General features: G+C 35.5%; 1 protein-coding gene across 3 annotated transcripts in view; it reads left to right on the top strand.

Annotated features, from left to right (window-relative positions):
* Window positions 1-17,386, top strand: part of LOC145674479 (fibroblast growth factor receptor-like 1) — an 88,825-nt gene that overhangs the window by 44,183 nt on the left and 27,256 nt on the right. For 2 of the 3 annotated variants that reach the window (XM_081744593.1, XM_081744592.1), the window contains exons 4-5: window positions 4,410-4,589; window positions 8,868-9,056. In XM_081744593.1, the coding sequence (XP_081600719.1) occupies window positions 4,410-4,589; window positions 8,868-9,056 (369 nt within the window). The remainder of the gene's footprint in view (window positions 1-4,409; window positions 4,590-8,867; window positions 9,057-17,386) is intronic. The other variant, XM_081744594.1, reaches the window with a different exon arrangement.

The following is a 17,386-nucleotide window of genomic DNA, read 5'->3' as shown; positions in this document are numbered from 1 at the left end:
AAATATACTCGTAGTAAGCTAATGGAGGTTCATGATTGCTAATTTAATTTCAGGGACGCTGAAATGATTAACGAAAATGCCCTTAAAGAAATTACAATTGTCTGGAAAATAATTACTATTAAGTTTCCCTGAAATTAAAATATCCCTTTTTGTGAAGCATAACAGGAAATCATGTTCTTCCAAAAGATAAGATTAAAAATGACCTACGAAATGCTGGAGGATCATTAGACAGAATAGGAAGACACCGATTCTGTGGAAATGAATTTGTTTGTAATTGGTGGATCAGTTGAAGAAGGACTTATTTCCAGATTATAGAAAATGTTTTCTGTACTAAATAAGTATTCGCTGAGAATCGTTCTCGTCCATGTATAAAGAGGCTACTAAAACGTTGACGTAAAAGGAAACTATCTGTTTCAGTATCTGAAAGTGACAGTAAAAGAGAAGTTATCTTCCACAATAATACACATATTTTTTTGTCGAAACAAATAGTTTGTCCATATTATGGAGATGACCGTTAACGAAAATTCACTGTACTCGATGTTCAAAGATTAACCAATCGATTTTACAAGCCTGTATTTCCTAGATGCATACATATAAAACCTAGTGGTAAATTTTAAATTCGTTTAAAAATACAAAATTTTCATATATGTCCCTTAAATATTCCGTATGTTCTACATTGAACACTTGGCTTACACATCTATACGATAGTCCAAAATTCGTTCCACACTAATGGGAGCACACCTGACAAAGGCAATCGAGTTACACTTGACACGTTTGTCGTTAACAATTCCGTCAAATCAGTAGTTGTAAGGAGCGATCCATTTAATTTTTTTGCCGGTTAATGATAAAGCAAAAATGGTTATACCGTTAGAGTTATGGTAAAATTTGCTATTAATAAGGTGTCACTGTTATGCGTTTTGTTTAAAACTTTTGTCCGATTCAAAATGGAGGATTAGAACATGGCCGCCATCAAGGCAACTCTTACCATAGACCTAATATTTATCCACCTGATTTTTATTTAATTATTATCACCAACATAAAATTTACAAGGTGGGGTAAATGACTAATACATATCCTGCAACAATATTTAATTTCCCTGTAACTTTTTAACAATTGCGCGTAAATCAAAATTAACGTCACCATTGTTCTTCTGATTAAATTTGCGCCTTAAATCATGTATCACATGACCCTATTCCTATTTTAAAAACTTAACCTTAATTCAAAATGGCGGATTTCAAGATGGCCGCCGTCAGGTATACCCTTACTATATGACTTCCCCCTAGTCCTAATATGTACCCATATATTTGTTATTCACCTTTTGTCGTTACAAGAGGTCTTACAGAGCTTTTACCTCCAACTGTATGAAGACTATTCTGTACTTCCATGTGATGTTCTGGTAGCTGTATCTCCTAAACTCCTGGAGCTTCGAAACTACAACTTCACTGAAATACTGACCACATTTAGTACTACTTTCTCATATGTCTCAGTCAGCAACTCGATTCACCCAAACGTAAGGTTTACTTGTCAGTGGGTTAAATGTGTAACCGTTATAAAGGATTGATAATTTGATGTTCTCACTAGGAGACACAACGGAGACTGACTTGTTTTCCCCCTGAAATGTCACTTATGCGTCTTGACCTTCCCAGGAAACAAACAAGTCGTTTAGTTCCTGTGCCAACTATACATAGATTGACATTACAGTTTATATATATAAAGTTAAAAACCCAATCTTACTTGGACCTTTATATTAAATCTGTGTATATTATTTATTAAAGTATTGAAATTTTAATTCTAGGTTTGATAAATTTTAATCAAATACTGTGAAGAAAAGTCCTTCAAGCTGGCTGTACAGTAACATTCTTACGATATGTGATTTACGAGGATCACACAAGTAGGTCTTATTAGTTTGCAATGATATTATCTACGTCTGTCCGTTACTCCACATGATAACTCTTTAGTAAAAGCCAATTTTTGAACTCTGATTTTCTTTTGCAGTAGATGGCGAGAGCAATTATTTCGACCGTGTTTCCTAATGGAGCCAATCCGTTAATATCTTAACGGATATATCAGTGATTTTAACGGTGACTGTTCATATCGTATTCTACTATTGAAACAAAGGTAGTACAAATTACGCATCTTGCGGTTAGATGGCAGCACGTCTAGTAACGTCAATGATGCCAACCCTTGAGGAAAATCGCATTTCGTCGAATTTTTCACATTCATTTTTCCGCAAGGGATAAAGGAAATTATCGTCGAAAGTGGAAAAAAATATATAGGGGATTTTTTTAGAGAACAAATCAACAATATTCTCTAGGGTTTGGAAGTAGGAGTCATCAATAAGCATGAAATAAGTGTTGCAAACTTTTAAACAGAAGTCTTTTCGTTACTACCAATAAATTTTATACTAGTGTGATAATGGTTCTTGAATTGACTTAATTATATACGATTCTTAAAAATGAAACGTAAAGGAAGAAACAAAAAATCCTCTCGTATTAAAAAAAAAGAAAGAGGAAATAGAACAGTAACGAAGGAAAACACCACACGACAAACAATCAACATTCAAAGTATACTGCATGAAGTGTGTGGAAAACGAAGTGATTTCCGTCATCATTGTGTTCAATAATGAGATTTTATAGTCATAATGGAAATGCTGCAGTTTCGACAACAAAATATGCTTGTTTTCGATTTTAAAAAATGAAATGCTTAACTTACCACGATTTTTCCTTCTTAGACTAAGGAAGATGGATGATTAAAGCAAGTGAATGATGATGGCAAGAGTGGATCCAGGACAGACTTCTGGGGGGGGGGCGGTGGGTTGTAATACTGCTACTTAGAGCTACTTTAAAGAGCTCCAAACCCTGGGATGCCTTTTATTTATATATAAAATAAGAAAGTTTCCTCTTGTGCGAGGTGCCTTAGCACCGATTCCTTCCCATGGATCCGCCCCTGTATGATGTAAGAATTGACGGAATGAGAATGTAGGAGGGAACTGGAGTACACCAAGAAAACACAAGGACACAACGTTGTGTCCACCACAAACTCACATGGCCGGGGACTGAACCAAAGATCCCACGCACCAGAGGTAAGCGCTCAACCACTGAGCTACCGTGACCCCCTGTTTCTAATTTTAGAAAAAAGCATTTATGAACTTTTTATATACGAAATCCATTCAGATATTGACGAAAAATGAGCAACTTAAACTAATTTTATTTTTCATATTTTATATCTTTCGTAATTGGTGTAACGTGGGAAATTTAAAGCCGTAATAAGAGTTTTCTCTTCTCAAGATTGGATTTTATAATGTTTGGGTTGGCATCACTGAGTAACGGACGATCATTCCTGTTTTCACCTGAGTTCGTTAACATTTGTTGACACTTCCATCCAAATAAGGAATTGAAAATGTTTCAGTATTACAAGGTTTTATCAAAACATACGGTGAATGATTTTTTTTAGCAACAACTTCCGATGCTACAACAATTCGATGTAATTTGTCCAATAGCCTGAACCCTTGAGACAGGCAGTGTCAAATTGGAACACGTTCTAGCTTTTCGGTCAGCGCCCAGAGCCGATAGAGTGAAGCTGTGTTTGCTGTGTCTGTCGCACATCATGGATTTCAAACAACGCGAAACAACGTGTCTGTCGCTAAGAAAACTCACGAAATGTTGAAATTCGTATGCGGCAATAATGCTATAATTCTGAAGACTATTTACAAGTGGTATGAGCGATTTAAAAGCGAAAATGAGTCGGTAAAAGATTAGCAACGTTCGGGACGTCCATTACCCTTAAAAACGGAAGAAAATATGCAAAAAGTGGCAAAAAGCTATTCGAGTCTTGGTTCAAACAGATGAATATTTATCCGAGAGCATTCCAAAGAACTAAATATCTAGTACAGGTCCGTACAAAAAGCATTTTAACCATCGATTTGAAAATGGGAAGAGTGAGTACGAAATTCGTTCCCCGACGTTTGACTGACGAACAGGAATTTTTTGGTCGGAAAAATATTCCTGTCTATCCACATCGACCGTACTCTCCAGATATAACATGACATGACTTTTGACTCTTCCTAAAAATAAAAACTGTGTTTAAAGGAAAACGTTTTGACGGTATTCCTGACATTGAGAAGGAAACGACAGAGCAGCTGAACGCCTTTCCAAAAGAAGCTTTTCAGAAATGCTTCTAGTTATGGATTCAACATTGGGAAAAGTTCATTTATAGCCAAGGACAGTACTTTGAAGCAGATTAAATCAAATTCAATGTAAGGTTATTACTTTATTTCTAATAAAATTATTCAACGTATTTTTTTTATTACACCTCGTATATCCATTGTGATCATTCAAACAAATTTGGTAATTACAAGTTCAAATTAAAGTTTCTTTTCTTTCTCTCTCTCTTTTTTTTTTTTTCCACAGACGATCTGGTGTTTGAGATGATTATAAATCAGAATGAGGTTCAGAGACGAACACCGAGGCCAGAACCTTGCAATGCCAGTCAAATGTTAATGGCACCAAGATTTAAATTTCCAGACAAAATGCAGACGTTTGTTGCCAAACCCGTTGGAAGTGAACTTAAACTAAGATGCATCTCGGAAGGTATATTTAATTAGATTTTGGTCGTAACAATTATTATTATATTCATTAAGAGCTAGATATAATTTACTGTTCTACTGCTGTGTCAAGGTATTGCATAGAACAGGTTGCAGCCTAACGTTATTATTTTTACATATTCTATCTTTCGATAGGTCCTAGGACTAATGTTTCCTTTTTCTTTCTTTCTTTTTCTTTTAAAGTTTTACGTTTGGGCCTGGGGATGTTTCTTTTACATTTCTCGATCTTCAGCTTCCTCTTTTAACTTCCAGTATTTTCTTCTATTTTTCAAGTCATCGATCAGTTGTATTCTTCTCCTTCTTATTCCTCGTTTTCCTTCCATCTTTCCTTTCATAGTGGTATGAAAAAGACAATTTTTTTCGCAAGTGTGTCCAATTCAGTTGGCCTTCCTACAAAGACTGCTGGCTAAAAGCATCATCTTCTCTCCTATCCGTTTTAAAATATCTTCATTTGTTACTCTCTCTGTCCATTTTATCTTATCCATACTTCCCCAACACCACATTTCGAAGCTTTCAAAAAATTCGTCTCTAACTCCTATGGTGTCCAAGTAACTGAACCCTACAATCGAATATTCCGTACATAAAATTTGACCAGCTTTTTCCATTAGTCCAATAATAAGCCTGCTAGTTAAGAGTGATCTTTTCTTGTTGAATGCTACTTTGGCTATGACAATTCTTGACCTTATTTTTTTGATGCAGTAAGCGTCTCTCGTCAAAATATTTCCCAGATACTTGAAATTACCGACCTCCTCAAGTTCTCTTTGTGCTACTCTAACCCGTAAGGGCGTGTTTGCCCAGGACATTCTTATGACTTTTGATTTTTCGATGTAAATTTTCATTCCATATAGTTTCCAAGTGTCAACTATTTTGTCAATCATCTCCTGTAGTCCTTCTTCGGTTGTAGCTATAATAACTGTATCATCTGCATACCGAGCGTACGCGCCTTTGGCGTGGGAGACCCGGGTTCGATTCCCGACGGGAGCTCATGTGGTTCGGATTCCACGTTAATCAGTAGGTCCACGTCTCATATAGCCTCGCTGCTGAACGGGACGTTAAACTCAAAATCAACTCAACTCAACTCATCTGCATACCTGATTTTGTTAATGACCTGCCCTCGAATCTTGAAATCTCCAATTCTCATTAATGATTCTTACATTAAACATTTACTGCAAATGAATAATTGGGGCGATATACTACATATTTGTCTGACTCCTCTTGCAATCTCCATATTATTGTCTTTTTTTCTTTCAATCAAGCGTAACTTCATTCGTTTTACTATGTAGAATTTACGAATGAGTCTTCGGTCTCTCTAGTTGACTCCGGCGTCTTTAAGTATTTTCAGAAGTTTGGAAAAATTGACCCAGTCGAAAGCCTTTTGCAAGTCGATGAAGCACAAATACAACTCTTCCTTTACGTCAAAAACTCGTTCTAATATAATTCTTATCAACATAATAGCATCTTTGGTGCCCTTTCCTTTACGGAACCCAAATTAATATTCTTCCAATATCTCTTCTATCTTACTTTCCAGACTCTTGTCCACTATACGCGCAGGAAATAAGGCTAATGGTTCTGTGATCGCTGCACTTCTTTGCTTGCTTTTTTCTTGAGTAATGAAATCATTGTAACGTGAAGAAAATCCTTCGGCCATTCTCCATTAGATATCTAGATCTTACAAAGAATTGAAGTCAGTATTTACATTGCGTTGTCTTCTAATTCCTTGAGTAAATCTGCTAGTATGTCGTCATCTCCAGTGACTTTCCTTCTTCGCATGCTATCATAAGGATACGTATTCAATACTTCACTGCCAATAAAACAAAATAAGGGTTTTGTTATTACGCGTAGTAGATTGTAATTCTTATTATTAAGGAAAATAATTAGTACATTAAGAGGACGAATATTTGAGCAGCTCGGGGAAACATAATGATAAGTGCTACTTGCAGTGAGATTGAGTTGTTAGGTATAATGGGTTGGGATCGGACCACAGAAGAGTATGTAGGTCATTTAATTTCGGAAATGTACCTGCAGATGATATTGCATTGAATTATATGGAAAGTTTGACCTTTATATTCTCGTTTATGCCAAAGTTAGAACGTGTTACATACCATTCCGTAACATGCTTATTTCTAGAATTAATGTAATCTTACTTTCTCTATTTAAGTAGCTTACCATTTTTCCCCTTACCACAATCACCGACGGTCTGTTCTTTTGTCTTTGAGTCTTCAGTCAGTGGTACGATCGAAATATCTGCTTTGACGTCTGGAGGGGAACTCAACGCTACATAGGGATGGGCTAAGTTCACGCGTATAACTCTCGAAGTCAGTACATATCTAGTACACAAATAGTCGGAAAACAATGTGTTGTTGAACAGAGTAATATGAAAATGTACCAGGGACAACACACAATTTTGAGTGATTTTACGAGTCGCTAAAATGAAAATGGAGTTACGAGTACTAGACGAACTAACACCAGAGAATAAGAATCGCCGCCTAGAGGTGCGATATTGAACATAGTAATATGATACAGGGTTGTTGAACAGGGTAATATGACAGTGTATCATGAAAAACTCACAATTTTGAGTGATTTCATGAATCGCTAAGATGCAAATGGACTCATGAGTGCCACACGAGTTGACAGCTGATAAGTTTCGCCGTCTAGAGAATGTACAAAAAATCGCTGAAATTTCTTACATTGTGTCACTTTTGATCTAAAATATATTTGCTACGAGAGTTGTTAACACTCTGGACAGTTCTTGGATCTTAATTTAAGTCCAGGACGGTTTTCTAAAGATTTTGTTGCTGCTAATTTGTCTATAGTGGAATTGATCTATGATATATTTCTTTGTCGAAAGGAAACTATCACTGCAGATGGTTATAGTGCTGAATTGCATTAAATACACAAATTCACCCCCAAGAATCATAATATATTCAAAAGACATGCTGTTTTCACGTTGCAAAAATTCACACGGAAGTGTTGCTCAAAATAACAGAGTAGTCTCTAGGATACTCTTTGCCACCCACTGTCCTGGCCTCTTTTCTACCGGCTACTATCTCTTCTGGTATCTTATCACTTCTTGGGAGGGGTAGCCTTTACTGATTATCGTGCGGTGCAACTTGTGGTTGAAGATTTCTTCCTATCGCGTGAAGATTTGTTTTGTAATGAAATCCAACTGTTGGCTGCGCGGTGAAAAAATATGTATATGATCACAGGTGGCTACTAATTTGGATAACCAAATATCGTAGCCTTTTGTAATTGGAAACGAAGCACTTGGGGTAGATATTTCATTCTCACCGACCTAATATTAAACAATTCATAAATCAACCGTTTCAGAAGAAAATATGGTTTGTTGCAGAAAAGACAGTTTATTAAAAGACAGTTGCTTTTACTTTCGTCTCCGACAAGTTTATTAAGTTATTGTTTCTATTCGTTTAAGGTAGCGTGCACCAAACGATTTGTGAAAGAGAACTTGTCACTGTTTTCGCTGTGATATAAAGGGTGTTTGAAAACAACACCGACAACGTTTGGGAGATGATTCCTGACACCAAGATAAGACAAAAAGTATAGACCAACCTGAGTGCACAAATGCTTCCTTTCGGAGTTATAGGCTGCCAAAAACATGAAAAAATGAACTTCAAAGATTCATAGCTCCAAAACTATGGGACCTACCGTTGTCGGGTCAAGACTTCACTTAGAAACTAACTTGTACCATATCCAAAAATGCATGTTTCAGAGGTACTCACGCAACAATTTTTATAGAGGAAGTTTTGCTATGGGCATATAATTTGAAGTTCTCACTAAGTATCTCTATAAAATTGTTGCGGAAGTACCGCAGGGTTCTGTAACTTGGATATTTCCATACGGCACATACTAGTTCCTAAGTGAAGTCTAGACGCGACTACAATAGGTCCCATAGTTTTGGAGCTATGGACCTGTAAAGTCTATTTTTTCATGTTTTTTGTAGCCTATAACCCCGAAATGAGGGATTTGTGCACCCAGGTTGGTCTATACTTTTTTGTGTTATCATGGTGTTAGGAATAATCTCCCAAACGTCGTCGGTGTTAGTTTTAAACACCCTGTATATCGACAAACCGTCCAGTAGACCGAACTGATATGACCATTCTATAAGAGTTGCTATACTTACGTGAAAAGAGTTTTGCAGTCTAATAATAATAATAATAATAATAATAATAATAATAATAATAATAATAATAATAATAATAATAATAATAATAATAATAATAATAATTTTGGAATTATTCTTTGACAGGAAACCCTGTGCCAAACATCACATGGTTCAAAGATGGAGAAGTTCCTCAAAGACATGTAGGTCCAATCGTTTACAAGAGGTGGATTCTTAAGATGCCAAACGTCACTACTGAGGACTCTGGAGATTATACATGTGTCGTCACCAACGAGTACGGAAGCATCAACTTCACTTTTACGGTTGACGTCTACAGTAAGTTACTTTTGTGATAATTTTACAATTAATTTTTCGTTTATGTGTGGCATATAATTTTGTTTCTTAGTTTCTTTACACAGGATATCTCTAAAGATATTGTGCACCATGAATGCTTAGTATTGTGTGACTTGTAAACCAAATAACTACTCTCTCCCATGTCCAAAATGATTGTCACATATCTATTACTGACTTCTTGTAAGAATTTAATTTGATAATGATTTTGTAGGGAACTTTTAATACTGTTACTATGTGTATAATCGGAAAATGTATATTTGTGGTAAATTTCATAGGAAAAGAATTATAAATTAAGAAAAATAGAATGAGTAAAACGAAATGTTGCTAAATGGTCAAGAAAGTTTTATTTTCGTTTTATTGTTCTTATTTACTGCTTTTTGACATGTAATTTGCCACATACATGTCTTTGCTGATTTTACACATACTAACATTATAAGAAATACCGGGGTAAATATTTATCAAATTATATTAGTAGTATGGGCCTGACTATAGGACACTTTTTGGCCCCTGGGTCCCTGCCTCAGGACCCATGGTCCCTGGCCGGGGTCAATGACCTAGGGGTACATAGGACCACCCCCTCTAAATTTTGGCAGGGGTACCATGGCCCACCCCCTAAATTTTGGCAGGGGTACATAGGACCACCCCCCTTAAATTTTGGAAATTGCCAAATCTAAAAATTTGGTATGGTAGCCTAGGACCACAGTATGTACCTCTATCCGTATTGGGTGTCTATGTCGTTCCCTTTCATGGGTAAAAAATTGCCAAAAAGTCAAATTTCGGGGTTTTTTGACCTAATTTATCCCCTTTGATGAGGTATTATTACCCTATATGGTTATATGGGCGTATACAGAGGTCCATTCCCTTTCATAAGACATGGGTATATTACTGCACCCCTTGAAAAATTTGGGAGGGGTACCTTGGCCCACCCCTTAAATTTTGGAAATTGACCAATTTAAACATTGGGTATTATAGTACAGGACCCTAATATGTATTATGATAAATTTGGGTGGTCCACCTCGTTCCCTTTTAGGGGTACAAAATTGCCAAAATATAAACGTAAGCAATACGTAGTACCACGTGTTTGGTTTTTGGTCGATTTTATCCCCTTTGATGAGGTGTTATTATCCTATATAGTTATATGGTCATGTATAGGGGTCCATTACCTTTCATAAGATATGGGTATATTTGTGCACCCCTTTAAAAATTTGGGAGGGGTACTTTGACCCACCCCTTAAATTTTGGAAATTGCTCATTTTATATATTTGGTATTATAGTACTGGACCCTAACATGTATTATAATAAATTTGGGTGGTCCACCTCGTTCTCTTCTAGGGCTACAAAATTGCCAAAATATAAACGTAAGCAATACGTTGTACCACGTGTTTGTTCTTTTGGCCCATTTTATTTCTTTGGATGAGGTCCTATTACCTTATATGGTTATATGGTTATGTATAGGGGTTTATTTCCTATTATAAGACATAGGTACATTTGTGCACCCCTTTAAAAATTTGGGAGGGGTACCTTGGCCCACCCCTTAAATTTTAGAAATTGCCTATTTTACACATTTGGTATAATAGTACTGGACCCTAACATGTATTATAATAAATTTGGGTGGTCCACCTCGTTCTCTTCTAGGGCTAGAAAATTGCCAAAATATAAACGTAAGCAATACGTTGTACCACGTGTTTGTTCTTTTGGCCCATTTTATTTCTTTGGATGAGGTCCTATTACCTTATATGGTTATATGGTTATGTATAGGGGTTTATTTCCTATTATAAGACATAGGTACATTTGTGCACCCCTTTAAAAATTTGGGAGGGGTACCTTGGCCCACCCCTTAAATTTTAGAAATTGCCTATTTTACACATTTGGTATAATAGTATAGGACCCTAATATATATTACTATAAATTTGGGTGGCCCACCTCGTTCCCTTTCATGGGTACGAAATTGCCAAATTTTTAGTACAACCACATGTTTCGTTTTTGACCTAATTTATTCCCTTGGATGAGGTCCTATTACCTTATATGGTTATATCGTCATATATAGGGGTCAATTTCCTATCATAAGACATAGGTACATTTGTGCACCCCCGGGAGGGGTACCTTGGCCCACCCCTTTAATTTTGGAAATTGCTCAATTTAAACATTTGGTATTATAGTATACGACCCTAACATGTATTATGATAAATTTGGTTGGTTCACCTCGTTCCCTTTCATGGGTACGAAATTGCCAAATTTTAGTACAACCACCTGTCTGTTTTGGCTCAATTTATCCCCTTGGACGAGGTCCTATTACCTTATATGATTATATGGTTATGTATATTGGTCCATTCCCTATTATAAGACATAGGTATATTGATGCACCCTTTAAAAATTTGGGAGGGGTACCTTGGCCCACCCCTTAAATTTTGGAAATTGCCCAATTTAAACATTTGGTATAATAGTATAAGACCCTAATATATATATATATTACTATAAATTTGGGTGGTCCATCTCGTTCCCTTTCATGGGTACGAAATTGCCAAATTTTAGTACAACCACGTGTTTCGTTTTTGACCTAATTTATTCACTTGGATGAGGTCCTATTACCTAATATGATTATATGGTCATGTATAGGGGTCCATTTTCTATCATAAGACATAAGTACATTGATGCACCCCGGGAGGGGTACCATAGCCAATCCCTTAAATTTTGGAAATTTTTCAATTTAAGCATTCGCTATCATTATACATGACCTCAATATGTATCATGATAAATTTGGGTGGTCCAACTTGTTCCCTTTCATGAGTAAAAAAAATGCCAAAATATAAACATAAGCAATATGTTGTATCACGTGTTTGGTTTTTGGCCCAATTTATCCCGTTTGATGCGGTCTTATTACCATATATGGTCATATGGTCATGTATAGGGGTTCATTCCCTATCATAAGACATGAGTACATTGATGCACCCCCGGGAGGGGTACCTTGACTCATCCACTCAGTTTTAGAAATTGTACTTTGAAAGGATATATTTATTTTGAGATGAATAAAAGGGATGGGATGATGTGATTTTTTATGTACAAACAAAATTCTGTTTCAGAAAAAAAATTTGTGTGCAAAACAAAAATCAGTTTTCGTCACGAAACTGCTCCGACTAAATGAATCGATTCATTCTGATAGTGTTGGCAACACTGGAAAAATTTCGGTAAGTATCGCTCAGGCACTGAGTTACAGCGAACACAACTAGATTCGAACCAACAACCTTAAATGTCTGATTCATCTCTAAATACAGCCAACTAAACAATAAGATTGTGAGTATACGTCAATGCTTAGCACTGAGTCAACAAGGTTTTCTTCAAGGTCAAAGTCGCACACGAAGTAAAAAGATGACAACACAGATCTTCTATCTTTCTATATGAAACATAAACCTAGTATAAACTGCTCGCACTGAAATGTGTAATGTAACATAATCTGTTCGTCTTCTTTTCATACGCGAAACTGTTCGCACTGAATGGAGTACGGCGGCTCATCGCTTGTCTCTAACGAGTGAGGTTCCTGCTTCAATCCACAACGAAGTAAGTTCATGTTTCCTCCTATCATTTTTCATCATCGTTTCAAGGGGACGTTAAACTCAACATTTCCTGAAACTAATACAAAAAATCGAACTCGGAACCATTACATAGTAATCAACAAACTGAAATTCTCAATGGAGTATGGTAACTCAGCTCTTATATCTGATGTTTGAGGTCTCTGCTTCAACCCGCAAGCAAGTAAGTTCATGTTTCGTCCTATCATTTCTCACCGTTTTCGCGGGGACGTTAAATTCAACATTTCCAAGAATCAAACTCGGGACGATTCCAAGGTATCCATGTTCACCCCTAAAGCGGAACAAAAATGCCCCCTAAAAGGGAACGAGGTGGACCACTGTATCCATGTTCACCCCTAAAGCGGAACAAAATGGCCCCTAAAAGGGAACGATGTGGACCACCCAAATTTATAGTAATATATATTAGGGTCCAGTACTATGATACCAAATGTTTAAATTTGGCAATTTCTAAAACTTAAGGGGTGGGCCAAGGTATCATTCCCAAAAAAAAAAATTTCAAGGGGTGCACAAATGTACCTATGTCTTATAATAGGGGATGGACCCCTATACATGACCATATAACCATATAAGGTAATAGGACCTCATCCATTGGAATAAATTAGGTCAAAAAACCAAACACGTGATACAACGTATTGCTTACGTTTATATTTTGGCAATTTTATACCCCTAAAAGGGAACGAGGTAGACCACCCAAATTTATAGTGATCTATATTAGGGTTTTATACTATTATACCAAATGTTTAAATTGGACGATTTCCAAAATTTAAGGGGTGGGCCAAGGTACTCCTCCCAAATTTTTAAAGGGGTGCACAAATATACCCATGGCTTATGAAAGGTAATTGACCCTGTATATGCACATATATCCATATAGGGTAATAACACCTCATCAAAGGGGGGGATAATAACACCTCATCCAAGAGGATAAATTAGGTCAAAAAAACCCGAAATCTGAATTTTTGGCAATTTTTTACCCATGAAAGGGAACGACAAAGACACCCAATACTAGTAGAGGTACATACTGTGGTCCTAGGCTACCATACCAAATTTTTAGATTTGGCAATTTCCAAAATTTAAGGGGGGTGGTCCTATGTACCCCTGCACCCCTTCGGTAGGTCTACCCATAAAGCCTAACACCACGTGACCCCATGACGTAATGCTAAGGTGTGCGCATGGGTGTATCAAAGGGAACAAAAATAAGGTAAGCTATATATATATATACATCCTATAAGGTAAAAAAGGAAATAACATTCTTCAAATTTATAACCATAAAAAGAAACAAATAAACTCATACGTGAAACTGCCCCATAAAGGCGGATCGTAAACTATGTAAACTAAAGGGGCCGGGGCGCAAAAATTTCAGTGGCGTCACACTCCAGGGGCGCAAAAGTTAAAATCAAGTAACACAAAATAAGCTATACATACACCTGTACTCCATCATAAGGTAACAATCTCCAAATTTTATACCGTAAAGGGAACAAAATCAACAACCTAACCCATAAAGGAGGGGTACATTTCTTATTGTCATATCAATAATTGGTAATTGTTCTTAAAATTGGATAGTATTTCATTATTACAGCCAAATATAAACGTAAGCAATACGATGTACCATGTGATTGACCTTGATGAGGTAGTGTACAGGGATACATAGCTAACCTTATTGAATCTTATGACTCATAGTCTTAAGGGAATACATGCTACAACACTGGCAAAGTTATTGTTGATGCAATTTGATTGGTTGATCACTATCTTTCGTGCAATCTGATTGGCTGATCACTATCTTTCGTGCAATCTGATTGGTTGCTGATTTTCAAATCTTTGCTGCATTCAGTTTTGTTTTAACATTTAAAAAGTTTGAAACTTTGGTTTGACATTTTTCCGTTTGATATTTTTAGTTTAAAAATTTTTGTTTCGAAATTTTTTGTTTGAAAATTTTGTTTCAAAATTTTGTTTGAATTTTTTTGTTTCAGAATTTTGTTTGAAAATATTTTGTTTAAAATTTTTTGTTTGTAAATTTTTGTTTCATTTTTTGTTTAAAATTTTTTCGTTTGAAATTTTTCGTTTCCAAATTTTTTTTGTTTCGAATTTTGTTTTTTCAAAATTTTGTTTGAAAATTTTTTTCGTTTTAAAATTTTGTTTGAATTTTTCGTTTCCAATTTTTTTCGTTTCAAAAATTTTGTTTCAAAATTTGGTTTGACATTTTTAAAAGTTTGTGCACTCATTAGTAAAGAACCGGAACTGTTTAGAACTAAAACCTCTGGCAACATTGTGGTGCAATAGTACACATCAGAATATGGGGTTGTACTTGAAATGAAAAAACACAATTCATTGAAATGGATCATTTTATTACACTCCACATACATCCATACCAGATAGTGGTTCTGGATATTGTCGATACAATGTATTTTGAACTTCTTGCACTAGTTTGTCTTTAGCATATAATTTTAATTCCAATTGAAGTCTTTTAAGGTCTATTGCGATATCAATTGGTGGGAACTCAATGTCCATTTGATCACAAATAAACTGTTTATCAATACAGGTATGCACCCACGAACGATGTTGACAACCATCACAATATCTAGATACATGTTGTACAATATGCATGACACATTTTTCAAAATAGTACTTTTTCAGGAATATACTTGTTTTGTTGCACACTTCCACTGCATGTTTCACACACTGAAATACGCTGATGAATTTGTTCCATTCCGTTTGTGTTAGATACACCATGTTGCGAGGGACATGGAATGTACTCTTTTTACGTAACAGCACCATCTTCTCTTCGAGGACTGTACGCAGCACCACTTCATGATTTGAGCCTAATGATTTGACTATGGTCACATTTAGCTCATCATGAAAATAATCGTTCATTTGGTCGATTCGTGAACATAATATTTGCCATTCTTCACAGGTCAGTTGTACACCAAATTGTTCTGCTTTGCCCAATCGAATTACTGGTTCAAATGTTCTAGCACTGATACCAATCATCACATGTTTTGTTTGAAATATATTTATTGGATAATAGCTTGCGAAGATGAACTCTTTATCGTTAGAAGTACACATCTTTCCTCCTGAAAAGCACTTGCTCAAAGGATTTCGTGGGATGACAGTGTATTGGTTGATTTATAGAACTACGGCTGACGTTATTGGAAAGGAATGTGCTGACATTTGAATTCATGGTTTCATCACAGTTGCTGACGTCATGCTGACCAACCAAATTCATACAACTATGTCTGACGTGCTGACGTTTGAATTCATGATTTCATCACAATTGCTGACGAATCTGGCTGTGTACTAAATTCAAATTGATGACTTCGACCCAAGAATCCTTTGTAACATAAAGATACAGATCCAGTATTTAAGAAACGCAGCAGTTCTTCTTGTTTTGATGCTTCCATGGGTAAATATCTTGCTGGTAAAATTATATTCTTATCATTTTCAAGCTTCACTACGATTCTTAATCCAAACTTTGTAGGGATCGTTTGGCTAGCTAAGATTCTATAAGGTACATTCTGTTGTAAATCAGTAATCTTGGTAAATGATTTCATCACATCACGTGTGTTTAGAAACTGCAGACAAGTAGCCATGATGATGTTATCATGAATACTAACTCGAACGATACTTATATATGATGCAAAACTGATGACGTTGCATCATGTTCTGACGTGTACTATTGCACCATAATGTTGCCAGAGGTTTTAGTTCTAAACAGTTCCGGTTCTTTACTAATGAGTGTACAAACTTTTAAAAATGTCAAACCAAACTTTGAAACAAAATTTTTGAAACGAAAAAATTTGGAAACGAAAAATTTGAAACAAAATTTGGAAACGAAAAATTTTTTCAAACAAAAATCTTGAAACAGAAAAAAAATTTTAGAAACGAAAAATTTCAAACGAAAAAATTTTAAACAAAAAAATGAAACAAAAATTTACAAACAAAAAATTTTAAACAAAATATTTTCAAACAAAATTCTGAAACAAAAAAATTCAAACAAAATTTTGAAACAAAATTTTCAAACAAAAAATTTCGAAACAAAAATTTTTAAACTAAAAATATCAAACGAAAAAATGTCAAACCAAAGTTTCAAACTTTTTAAATGTTAAAACAAAACTGAATGCAGCAAAGATTTGAAAATCAGCAACCAATCAGATTGCACGAAAGATAGTGATCAGCCAATCAGATTGCACGAAAGATAGTGATCAACCAATCAAATTGCATCAACAATAACTTTGCCAGTGTTGTAGCATGTATTCTCTTAAGACTATGAGTCATAAGATTCAATAAGGTTAGCTATGTATCCCTGTACACTACCTCATCAAGGTCAATCACATGGTACATCGTATTGCTTACGTTTATATTTGGCTGTAATAATCAATACCAATGACGCATTCTCAAATTATCCTACAAAGTTTAAATGTACCAATGTCCTGGACTCCTAATCCCATCATAGGTCAATAACTGATCACGTGATCATACTAATATTTCACAATGATTTACCCAAAGAACAATTACCAATTATTGATATGACAATAAGAAATGTACCCCTCCCGAATTTAAGATTGGTACACAAATACACCTGTGTCTTATGAAAAAGTAATAAATCCTGTAGTTATTCAATAATAAAGCCGGTCAATAACCTTTAAATTTTGAATATTTGGCCATAAGAGGAACACCAACATCTACAATGGGTCCTAGAAAACGTTTACCAAATTATGTTATTTTATAATT

The sequence above is a fragment of the Thermobia domestica genome, chromosome 17 (assembly GCF_964235325.1).
Source record: "Thermobia domestica chromosome 17, izTheDome1.hap1.1, whole genome shotgun sequence".
Lineage (NCBI taxonomy): Eukaryota > Metazoa > Arthropoda > Insecta > Zygentoma > Lepismatidae > Thermobia > Thermobia domestica.
The sequence above is the reverse complement of the archived record's forward strand: the minus strand, read 5'-3'. Positions and strand labels throughout refer to the sequence as shown.